Below are 13,304 nucleotides of genomic sequence, written 5' to 3' on the forward strand. Positions count from 1 at the left end.
ATCGCAACTCCTCTCAAACCACACAACAGAATTTCATGAAACCTTTTCAGATAATAAGGACATACTACGTAGATGTGCATATCGACAGGAAATTACGATTCAATTTTTTTTCCAGGAGTTACGTCCCTTTGAACTTATTTGCCCAATATACTACTGCAACCTTTTGTCATCGCAACTCCTCTCAAACCACACAACAGAATTTCATGAAAGTGTGTAGATAATAAGGACATACTATATAGATGTGCATATTGACAGGAAATTATGATTCAATTTTTTTTTCTGATACAATTTCTTTTTTCTAACACTTTTTTTATTTCTCCAATGACAATGTGGGGACGTGGGGTATGTGAGCGCGCTCACTAAGGTTCTTTAATTGTGGAAGCTCGTGTCATCACGAATGTTACATTTCATTTTGAAATGAAGGTTAATTTCAGAATGATGCGAGATTGCTGTTAGCCAATCAAAATAACGTATTATAACGAAACATACAAATGTACATGTAATGTAATTATATAAGAATGAATTATGTAGTAAGGTGGATTTATATACTAGACAAAATGATTTTACATATCGACTTGTCAAAGTTCAGTAGGACTTAGGATATTGCATTACACTTTACATTAAGGGGCACAGGCATTATTGCATTATGACTACATTAGTCAAACTATTATCACGTCTTGGAAGGCTTAGTTTTTGCTTTGAAGCCTTTCCATTGCTTTCTGTCAACGAAGGATCCATAAAAACAAAATCGAAAATTACCCTCAGCATACGTCATGATTATCTGTACTAGTGACTGCATATAAAGAAGTTCTTTGCTTTATCTAAGAAGCTGAAGCTCTTATAAGCATCCACCAATAAGGAATGCCCGCCTGTTTAATGCCTATATTTTGGTGAAATAAATTGGGATGTTTTCGTCATTATGATACGCACTTGAGAATCTTGACCATTTGTACTATAAACTCTGGCCTATTGTCGAGGTATAAATTATGCATGTGAAAATTATTTTAGTGTTTGTATTTGTTCTATAGAACTAAGTAGGTAAATGTTAAAATGTTTAAATTGTCTACAGCTGAGTAACTTAAATTATACATGTATGTAATATATATTTTAGATTATCCTATGATAATAAGTGGCAACAGAATGCTAGTGCTTGACCCTCATAAAAATGCCAACCGTGTCTGCATCAATATGAAACTGAACAAACTCCATAAATATAAAAAGCATCTTGATATTTCCTACTGCTTAAATGCTTTAGATGGATTGTTCCAATTTTCTCAGAAGACTCTTGATTCCGGAGAATTCAAAGGAACTTTATTCCGATTTCCTCTTCGTCACGAGAAAACGAACCTGTCAGATAATGTGTATGACAAAGAGAAGATATTAGATCTCTTCAATGCTTTTCAAGCAGAGGCATCCGTTGAACTGTTATTCCTGAAATGTCTTGAGAAAATAGAACTGTATATTGGTGATATATCTGGATCAAATGTTTCAGACAGACCCCATTTTACTGTGAAAATTGCAGAAAGCTGTCTGGATGAAGTACGTGAAAGAAGGTCTCAATTACACCAGCACATGAAATTAGTTGGTCGGGATATTGCAGCGAAAACGTTTTCCACAAAGTTTGAATTAACAGTCGAAACCCAAACCGGTTCTGTAGACAAATTAGAACAGAGCTGGTTCGTTTTGCATTGCTTAAAAGGTGGAAATCTGTCAGAAGAACTAGTAAAACTTTCACAGGACAAGGCATTGTCATATAGTCCATATATCAGCATAGCCGTGCCGATGACAAATGATCCAGAGTTCAAAGGTCATGTTTTCTGTCTGATGCCATTACCCCTAGAAAATAAAAGCTTGACTGGATATCCAGTTCACGTGAATGGATATTTTGCATTGAGCCAAAACAGAAGGCATGTCAAATGGCCTTCAGCTGATCAAACATTGATGACGGGACACACAGACAAATCGAATAGATGGAACGAATGCTTACTTAAAGAAGTCTTAGTAGACGTATATGATAAAGTTATCCAAGATCTGATACAAACATGCAAAGACAATGGAAATACTATTGAGCGACTGAACCTTATTTACAAATCAATCCCTGATCATAGACTAATAACTAGTCACTGGGATCTGATTGTCGATCCTTTGTTTGATGTACTTCTTAGGACACCGTTTTTGTTCTCTGATAGTTGTGGAGGCAAATGGATTCGTCCAGAGGAAGCTGTCTTTAAGATATTTAGCAGTGATGTTTCCAGTGGTGAGTACAGTTAACATGGTTAAGATATAATTGTATTTTAGAAATGAAGAACCTGATATCAAGTATAGCTTTTTTGTTGGTGGCTTTTCAGAATTTAAATTATCTTTGTCTTTGCCAAACTTTCGACAAAAAACACCAACAATTTCAATGATGAATTGCAAGATTTGACGTATTGAATTGGTTTTGTCATGATTTTTATGTAAATGAATAATATGATTATGGCACTAAAAAAAGAAACAGACAAAAGCATTGATTCCGCAGTGCACTGGAACATGCTCTTTATGTTAGAAAATGAATTATTTTTTTCGGAAAAAAGTATTTTGGAACTCGAAACTAGAGGCTCTAAAGAGCCTGTGTCGCTCACCTTGGTCTATATGCATATTCAACAAAGGACACTCTCCAACATTGTAGACGAGAATAGAATTAATGACAAAAATATCTATTTTTTTTTATCTTCTTTGCTGATCATTGAAGTTTTTTTAGTTTCTCTCTATCTTATTTAGGTTTTGCTCCAAACACAAAAGAGGGTAAAAAAAATCCTAATTGAAGGGCAATAACTCCTATAAAGAGTAACAGGCTACTAATTATATCAGCAAAATTTGACTTGTTAGTAGGTCTTGTCTTGCTTATCATTTTTGATTATTTAAGTTTCTATCTATCTATTATAATTTTTATCATATAAGGCAAAACGCAAAAAAATGGTAAAAATCGTCATTAAAGGGCAATAATTCCAACAAGGAGTCGTCGTACAATTTCCTTCACTTGTCTTAATTGTAGATCTTGTCTTGCTGATCGTTTTGTATATTTAAGTTTCTTTCTATTTATTATAAGTTTTAAGATATAAGACAAAAACGCCAAAAAAATAGTAAAAATCGTCATCAAAGGGCAATAACTCTAATAAGGAGTCAACTGACGATTTCAACTATAAATTTATTTGTAGACCTTGTCCTTCTGATAATTTTTGCAATTTAAAGTTTATCTCTATCTATTATAGTTTTCAAGATAATAGGCAAAAATCGAAAAAAAAAGTGGTAAAATTTGTCATTTAAGGGCAATAACTCCTACAGGAAATCGTCTGACAATTTTGACGTATATGGAGAATTGGTAGAGCTCAACATTCTGAACAATTTTACCCTTTTCAGATTTCCTCTATTTATAACGGTTATCAGAATAATAGACAAAACTTGCATTTTACCCCTATTTTTAGCCGCGTCGGCCATCTTTGTTGGCAGGCAGGGTCATTGGACACATTTTTAAAACTAAATAATGATGATTGTGGCCAAGTTTGATTCTAATTGGCCCAGTAGTTTTAGAGAAGATTTTTGTAAAAGATTACAAAAATTTATGAAAATTAAAAAAAAAATTCTATAAAGGGCAATAACTCCTTAAGGGGTCAATTGACAATTTTGGTTAAGTTAACTTATTTGTAGATCTTACTTTGCTGAACATTATTGCTGTTTATCTCTATCTATAATAATGTTCAAGATAATTACCAAAAACTGCAAAATTTCCTTAAAATTACCAATTCAGGGGCAGTAACCCAACAACAGGTTGTCTGATTCGTCTGAAAATATCAGACCAAATAGAACTTAACCTGATGAACATTTTTACCAATTGTCAGATTTGCTCTAAATGCTTAAGTTTCAGAGATATAAGCCAAAAACTGCATTTTACCCCTTTGTTCTATTTTGAGTCATGTCAGCCATCTTGGTTGTTGGGCGGGATCATCGGACATATTTTTTAAACTAGATACCTCAATAATAATTGTGGCCAAGTTTGATTCTATTTGGCCCAGTAGTTTCAGAGGAGAAGATTTTTGTAAAAGATTACAAAAATTTACGAAAAATTGTTAAAAATTGACTATAAAGGGCAATAACTCCTTAAAGAGTCAATTGACCATTTTGGTCATGTTGACTTATTTTTAGAACTTACTTTGCTGTACATTATTGCTGTTTACAGTATATCTCTATCTATAATAATATTGAAGATAATAACCAAAAACTGCAAAATTTTCTTAAAATCACCAATTCAGGGGCAGCAACCCAACAACGGGTTGTCTGGTTTGTCTGAAAATTTCTGGACAGATAGATCTTGACCTGATGAACAATTTTACTCATGTCAGATTTGCTCTAAATGCTTTGGTTTTAGAGATATTAGCCAAAATCTACATTTTACCCCCTATGTTCTATTTTTAGCCATGGCGGCCATCTTGGTTGGCGGGGCGGGTCGTTTGACACATTTTTTGAAACTAGATACCCCAATGATGATTGTGGCCAAGTTTGGTTAACTTTGGCTCAGTAGTTTCAGAGGAGAAGATTTTTGTAAAAGTTAACGACGGACGACAGACGACGGACGACGGACGCCAAGTGATGAGAAAAGCTCACTTGGCCCTTTGGGCCAGGTGAGCTAAAAAGGTGAAAATGAATATTATAATGGATTTAGTTTATGTGAACTAGTTTGGCGTCCACAGGGTCGTATAACCGTTGCCTGTGAACTACCAGTACACTAGAGTATTGGCATGACTAACATACCTTTGGTCAATAAATTTACATTCATCAATATATGAAAATTTGGGTTGGGTAATTGCTGTCAGTTTTTGTTAACAAATCTCAAATTTGAGAAACATCTTTTTGTGTTAGGACTTTATCTTTTAGCGAAATTTGAAATATAGGATTATTATGATACTTTGGCTGAATTAATTCCAGGTGACAATTTTTTTGGTGAAATTGGCAAAATAAAGTTATGTAAAAACTGATTTTTTTTTGTGAAACACCTTTCTGTGCGAGGATTGCAATGGAAATTGATAAGCAGGTATAATATTCTTTTCCAAATTTATTCAAAGTGTGACCGATGACGTGTAGAACATTTATCTTAATCACAAATTTTGTTAGGATTTGAATAAAAATTGGTAATGTGTATACATACATGTAACATGTAACATGCTATGTCAAATTTATTCCGTATTTCAAAATTTATCCGTCGACCTCCATTTGTTAAATGGCTGCCATAATACATAAAAAAAAATCATGGTTAGGGGCATTGCATTTGCGCAAATATTTACTAAATCCAATCGTTTATTTGCTCTACAAGGTTGTATATCATTTGCGCCAAAATATAAAAATTACATTTACGCCATATCACATGTAACACATAACGGAAAAGTTTAAACATTCATTGATATATCGTGAATAAGATTTTTATAAAGTATCCCCCTCTGGGTAACTAAGTGAGTACATTTTGTACATACTCATTTCTAATATAAAACTGAGAGTCACTTAAGTTTAAAATTGTATAGTGTTCACATTTTTGAGGTGTAAATTCTGAGAGACAAACAGGCCGATAGTTTTCTCAATTGAATTGTTTCATATTTTTCATGTCGGGCCCGATTATAGCCGACTACACATTATGGGTTTTCCTCATTTTTGAAGGCCTTACTGTTGCCTTTAATAGTTTTCGTCCTTTTCATTTGAACTTTGGTGGATATTTGTCATACCGCATCTTCTTTCTTTTTAATAGAGGAAATAAGTGTATTTTTTTATGACCACACATGTAGGTTATCAAATGTTCATTAGTACATCCGTTGCTTACAAATCTTGAGTCAGAACAAACTTTTGGTTTTACTTCAATGTATAGTGCTTTAATTCTTTTAGGTTTTATGATCACGTTAATTTATAACAGAAGTTTTGTGTTTTTTTTATAATGAAACGTCTCTTTTTAAAAAGTGCTTTTATTACGGTTATGATGACTGGTTTCTGATGAACGTTTATTATGCAATAAAAAAATGTGTTTTAAAATTTCTCTTATGAATAAAACTATTTTTTATAATTTTTACCTGCATTTACCTATATTATTGGCGCAAATGAAATGTATTATTTTGGCGCAAATGAAATATGTTTCGTTGCGCAAATGAAATGCCAATTGGCGGAAAAGCAAAGCACCGACGGTTAGCTTATATGGACTTGTTATTAGTCCCCTACCGACGAAGTCGAAGGGGACTTTAGGTTTGCACTCTGTCTGTCTGTCTGTCTGTCTGTCTTTCTGTCCGTCCGTCCGTCCGTCTGTCCGACTGTCTGTCTGTCTGTCTGTCAGTCCGGCAAATCAGTTTTCCAGACTTTTTTCTTCGTGCTTGAAGATATTGATTTGATATTTGGTTTATTGATTTATCATGACAAGTTACAGGTCAAGTTCAATTTTCAAGATTTTAGCTTTTCTCTTTGTTCAGATTAAGCCCTTTCCCTAGAATTAAATTTTTTACTCATAACATATCCTTAAATGTTTCCCTTGTGTCAAAATAAATAAAGATCGTAAACGTATACAATTTTTTAATTAATCATTTGTTTCTGCGCATCACACAATTATGTGTAAGCGTGACCCTTCCTGAAATTGTTAGTTAAATTATTTGTGATTTCATTCAATACTTCTGCAGGTAGGGGACACTGAAATTCACATACAATACCATTATAATGCTTGCTACGAATAACACACATGAAGAAAAACGATGTTTTTTTTTAATTCAATAATCCATACTCATACTTGATACAACTAAAAGAAGAGGAAACTAGCTTTAATTGCTGTTCTTAATTTCAAAGTCACAATGATGCCTTCAACATATATAGCAAAATATTATATATTAATGCAGGATCAGGCGGAGCTGCAGTTTGATCGGACTTCTTTACGAGAAGTTGTTACTGCTATACATACGTTTATGATTGTTCATCAGTTTTGCAATAAACATCTCATTCTAATGAGTTTTCTTTAGATGCATTCTGGCAGTGAAAAAAAATCTGGTTTCTCGAAATTTTGTATTTGAAAAATTAGTTGTTTTATACTTTTCAGATGTGAAGACAACGATCTTTAGATTAATGCAGAAGTTAAGCATTGATTTAGTTGATGTACCTGAACACATTATTGATGTACTGAAACGCAAAAACATCTCCATACAAATTTTGTCCCAGGATTTCATTTGTCAGAGCATGAAGTCAAATTCAGCTTACAAATCGTTCACAAGTGAGGAAAAACTGGACATTTTAAGTTTTCTAGTATCCGATGGCGGCTTCTCCGGATTACATGGTTTAGAGTTACTCCCCCTGAACAATGGTTGCTTCTGTTCATTTAATCATAGAAACCAGAACAATCAGGTGTTTGTCTGTAAAGAAGAAGTATATTTATTTCCTGGACAAGAGGAGAAGTTTATTAGACAAGGACTGAATGACGAAGTTTACAACAAACTCTTCACAGCGGCGAGCAAGGGTAATTATAGATACATGTACTAATAAAAAAAAAGAAAGCATAGTATATCTACTGGACTCAGACTACAAATCAAGGCGCAGGAGCTCAGTACTTTCTATTCCACAATTCCGTTAACTGATTTAACTATTGGGCCAAATTTAATCAAACTTGGCAAGAATCATCATTGGGTATCCAGTTTAAAAAGATGTGTCCACTATATAAAGAGAACATCTTACAGGGGTCAAAATGTTAGATCTACCTTCTGTCTTTTTGCATTAAAAACCGTCAGATGTCTTCTTATAGGAGTTATTGCCCTTTATTGATGAATTTTACTATTTTTTTTCATTTTTGCCTATTTTCGTGAAAATCAAAATAGATAGAGACAAATTATTATATATAAAAAAAAAATGATCAGCTACAAATAAGTTAACATGGCCGAAACTTCATATATCAAAAATGATCTACAGGGCAAGATCTACAAATAAGTTGATATTGCTGAAATCGTTGGTCATCTCTTGAAAGGAGTTAGTGCCTTAAATCACTTTTTTTTTAACATTTTTTGCATATTACCTTGAGATGGAAATCTTAATAGGAAAATGACCAGCAAGACAAGATCTACAAATAATTCGTCATGGCCGAATTCGTTAGTCGACTCCTTATAGGAGTAATTGCCCATAAATGTCAATTTTTACTAATTTGTTACCTTATTGTCTATTATTTTACTATAATAATAAATTTCACTATAATAGATAAATAGAAAGTTTAAAAAGCAAACATGTTCAAAAAGAAAAAATCTTTAAATAATTCATCTTATGGTGTTGATATATCTCAACTTGTTCGATTCGCTCGTGTGTGTAACAACGTATTTGATTGTAACGAAAGAAATCTCTGTATAACTGAAAAAATTATTACACCAGGTTTTTCGATATCACAAACTAGTAAAACATTTACTGAATTTTATCATCGGTACAAGGACATCATTCGTAAATATAAATCAACATGCATACATCTTATACATTCAGGTATTTCACATCAAATCTGTTATGGTAATATTCTATACAAAGCACAAAAATGTCGGCATTCACCTCTAAAGCTAACAAAACCTTTAAACAGAAATATTCATAAGTGATATAGTTACGATACTGTTGTCAGGTCATTAAAGATGGTATATTTTTGGTATTAATATTTATTCTAAAACCAGTTGTTGGCATGATACGGGTTATGTTCTTCACATATTTTTTATGATGGTATGATACTAAACCCCTCATGGAGGGATTGTGCTTGGTTTTCATATGATGAAGACATAATCTTTCAATCAGTTTAATTGAGGTCTGGAGCTGCCATGTCAGTAACTGCTAGTAGTCCTTTGGTAATTTATGTATCTTTTTCATTTTGCTTAGTTTCTTTTGTTACCTATTCTGACATCGGACTCGGACTTCTTTTAAACTGAGTTTTACTGTGCGTATTGCTGTGTGCTTGTTTATTCTACATTGCCTAGATGTATAGGGGGATGATTGAGATCTCGCACAACATGCCCAACCCCGCTGCATTTTTACGCCTGTACAAAGTCAGGAGCCTTTGGCCTTTGTTAGTCTTGTGTGTTTTTTTTTTAATTTTAGTTCATTTATATGTTTTGGAGTTTAGTGTGACGTCCGTTTTCACTGAACTAGTACACATTTTTGTTTAGAGGCCAGCTGAAGTCCGCCTCCGGTTGCGGGATTTTCTCGCTGTGTAGAAGACCCATTGGTGGACTTTTCTGCTCTCTGGTCGGTTTGTTGTCTCTTTGACACATTCCTTATTTCCATTCTCAATTTTACAGTATATATGCAATTGGCAAACACTATAGATGATAGAGAAAAACTGTAAAGAAAATAACATTATAAGCAATACAAGATAATCAAAAAAGAGATTTTGGTCATCATTTATAATATAGACTGGAGAGTGTCCATAGTTGAATATACACATAGACCAAGGTAAGCGACAGACGCTCTTTACAGTCTCTAGATTATGTGCTTGACGTCCAATGGTACAATGGTACAATGCATATCTTATAACTACATTGTAAATAAGAAGACATGTGACGAAAGTTGCGTAAGGCGAGACATGGGGTCGACTTCGATTTAATTAACTCAGGTTACTCGTTTAAATCGAACTGGTAGAGTTTAAATCGAACCGGTAGAGTTTCTCTAAAACGTTATCAATTTAACCTTTTGACCCGAGTCGAGTTCTACCTACCTCGTTGGCAGGTTTAGTCGAGTAGAGTTAAAAAAACAAAATGGAAGAACAAGTGAAGTAAGTAAAAACTTCAATTTCAAATTTTATCTACTTGCATCTTACACTGGGCAACACATTGCAAAAGTAACAACTTTATAAAACCAAATTATGAAAAAAGCAGCTCAGTTATTGATTTAATACAAAATGAAAATGTTTTCATCATTTGGTACGATTTGATAAAGCAGTGGCTATTTTGCCGGCGCCGGCAAACTAGAAAATATGCTATTTTGCCGGCTCTGATTAAAATACCTTGATAAAAGCTTGCAAAATAGCATATTAATATAGCAGTGGCTATTTTGAAGAGGGAATTTTAATATTTTTCGGCAGTACCATTAAAAAATACAGGCGCCGGCAAAATAGAAAAGTAAGCCTTTTTGTCAGCTCTGATTAAAATACCTTAATTAAATCCGACAAAAAGGCATATTCTATAGCAATGTCCATTTTGCCGGCGCTGTCAATATCGTGAATTTGTTATTTTGCTGCTTTCTTTTTAAAGAGGTAATTTTAATATTTACTTTTGAAAAGTACTATGAAAATGTACATTATCAACACAGACAAATCATATCATTACCGGAGTACAATCGCCACGCGGAACATGTCTGCTGTGAATGCAATTTAACAGAATTGATATCAGGTCAGCTTTGTTTCTTTAGATATTCAATATAATGTTATTGTCGTCTAATATTTCTTCCATGTAATGCTTCATTTTGAAGGGTTTGAAGAGTTTACTCGACTTGTAACAGGTCGGGAACTCTATATTTCCTGACGTCAGAATATATTTGCATAGTAATTTCTCAAATAGAAGGTAAACATGGCCTTAAAAAAACTGACCAATCGACTCATTGAACTACAATGCATTGTGGGCTACTACGAGTTTACTACCACTTAAAACACGTGGAGTAAGTGGGAACACTGTCAACTAATATAGTGTCTGGGACTCTCATAATAATTGTTTTTGTTCAGCGAATGTGTTTAATGTAAAATATATAACATAATATTTTATGTTCATGCTCAGATTAAAAAAATATTGTTTACTGGGTTCACGATTCGACTTTCTTTTTCGCCTTGTAAAAGTAATTGAACAGGTTTTGGCCATTGTTATGCATTGTACCTGTGCATTAATTTCACAGGAAACAGTGAAATTTCCAATGAAGTGACCACTGTCCAGTATAAAAATAATTTGAGCTCTTTTAAACTTTAACTCCTTACTTAGAAGAATAGAATACATGTATATGAAGCAACCGAGACAAATACAGGAATTTAAATCAGAAAAGGACCTGTTTCGAGTAGAATTAAGAAAAACAAAATACCTGTATCCAATAAATGAGAGAAATATATAATAATAGGTTTAGATAAAACGCTGCAATTTTCACAAAACATATCAAAGTTCACGTCTTGTCACACATAAACATGGATAGCATAATAAATGATTTTATTAAGATTGACAAATATCCGAGTCCGTTAAAAATATCAAAGATTCAAATATCTACATTAGAAGAAAACAAGGTTTGCAAAGACGAAAACAAAACAAAACTACAGCTGCTTGCAATGATTGAGAAAAATCTTGCTTCATTACCTTCAGAACAAAGGGAACAGTTTGAAATAGCAAAAAGTCCAAAAAAACTGAAATATGCCAAAAAATCAATACTTATAGAATTTGTTAACATTGTCAGACAAGAATTAAGAAATGTCTTAAGCAATTTTGATGAAATTTGATAGATGATATAGGTTTAATACATGTTCTGTACCTGTCAAATTCTAAATATAAAAATAATACACAGTATTTCTATAGTAAATATCTCTTTTCAAGATAATAGTAACCAATCTTTCTAAAAGGTGTTTGTATATAAAAATAAGGAGAGGTGGTATGATTGCCAATGAGACAACTATCCACCGAAGTTCAAATGAGCAATTATAGGCAACCGTAAGGCCTTCAACAATGAGAAAAACCCATACCGTATAGTCGGCTATAAATGGCCCCGATTAATGATTCCACGTGTTTGTTTCTTAAAGACAAATTAATAAAGGCACACCCTTCCTCGATTTATATGACTTTTTAATCATAAAAGAAGGTACAATATCATAACACCAATTTTGTGAAAAGCTGGGAAATTTTAGTGACCCTAACACATATTTGACACACTCTAAGTCTTCTTCTATTTTACGAACCCAAAATTCAAGGATCCCTTATTTTTTTAAATATCTGAATGAAAGTTTATCTTATGGGTAATTGTGTTTTTCGCTGTTGTTTTGTTGCTGTCTTGTGGACGAATATCTGAAATCTTCTTGTAATCATCAATCATATTAATGGCTATATGTCGGGTAATTCAAACACTGGTTTCTTCGCATAGAAATAACTCTTCGTTAATCTGAGCATGGAACGAATACTTTGTATCACAGACTATAAATGTGGACACAAAAAATGAAAAACTAAGCGAAATTGTTAATCCCGCAATGCATGAAAAAATGTGTTGTATTTCAGTAAATAACACGTATTCCCGGTTGATCGTAAACACGTAGTAGTCCATCATGCATTGTTACTCATTTATTGGATTGGTCAAAAACCCAGGAAACACAAAATTGCGTCGTAAATAAACAAATACATGTGAGAGGACATTGGTATGCTAATTTTCGCATATCCATATAAGGTAGTGTTCCCGACCTGTGTAAGTTAATGTTCGATTTAACTGTCTATTGCACTTGCGCAGTTACGTAAAAAGTTTTACCCGAGCAACCCGAGTTAATCAAATCGAAGTCGACCCGAGTGTTGCTTTCCGGCGGCGACGGCGTCAACAATTGTTAAGTTTTCAGCTATATACAAAGGATATTATATATCCGAGCAAAGAACAAAACAAGTTAATGTGTTTGAAATTTTTAAAAAGGAATTTTCTTCAGCAAATGTGAAAACTTCCATAATTTGGTTGCAGAAAAACTTAATTTATCTTCTTAAACTAAAATTTATAATATATCATAATATTATTAATTCGTATATTTTAACTAATTTGATTCGTTCAGGGATAGTCACATGTTAAACTATATTTTCTAAGGTAGAGAGAAAACGGCGGCTAGCTAAAAGCATATTGCACAGCAAAAAAAAAAAAAAAAAAAAAAAAAAAATTCAGCTAAAGTCAGTTGATATATTTTCTAGAAAGCATAACTATCAGTATCTAGCAGTTTAATGACTATTTTGAGGCCCTGCCTCCTAGGTTATGGTCTTATGACTGAATTATATGTTATTAGCAATTTTCAATGTTAAGTTTTTCTGCTAAATTCAGTTTGAGAGGAACTACTTGTGATAGATCAATGAAATCTTCCATAAAGTTGCATTACTATCAGTAAATATCAGTTAAATAACTATTTGGAGGTCCTAGTTCATGGTCCAGACTTATCTCTGTGTCAACAGTTTATTATTATAATTTTAACTGACTTATTAAAATGACCAGTATGACTATACTTAAGCAATTCGTATAGTTTGTTAATCCAACTTTTTATACGACCCCAACAATTTTTGTGCGTTCGTATAATGATATGATGTCGTCGTCGT

The 13,304-nt window shown here is 33.1% G+C and overlaps 1 protein-coding gene across 2 annotated transcripts in view; it reads left to right on the forward strand.

Annotated features, from left to right (window-relative positions):
• LOC127734284 (sacsin-like) overlaps positions 1-13,304 on the forward strand; it is a 50,583-nt gene that overhangs the window by 19,006 nt on the left and 18,273 nt on the right. For both annotated transcript variants that reach the window (XM_052244108.1, XM_052244107.1), the window contains exons 5-6: positions 1,112-2,257; positions 7,094-7,507. In XM_052244108.1, the coding sequence (XP_052100068.1) occupies positions 1,112-2,257; positions 7,094-7,507 (1,560 nt within the window). The remainder of the gene's footprint in view (positions 1-1,111; positions 2,258-7,093; positions 7,508-13,304) is intronic.

Source organism: Mytilus californianus, unplaced genomic scaffold (genome assembly GCF_021869535.1).
Source record: "Mytilus californianus isolate M0D057914Y unplaced genomic scaffold, xbMytCali1.0.p SCAF_3, whole genome shotgun sequence".
NCBI lineage: Eukaryota > Metazoa > Mollusca > Bivalvia > Mytilida > Mytilidae > Mytilus > Mytilus californianus.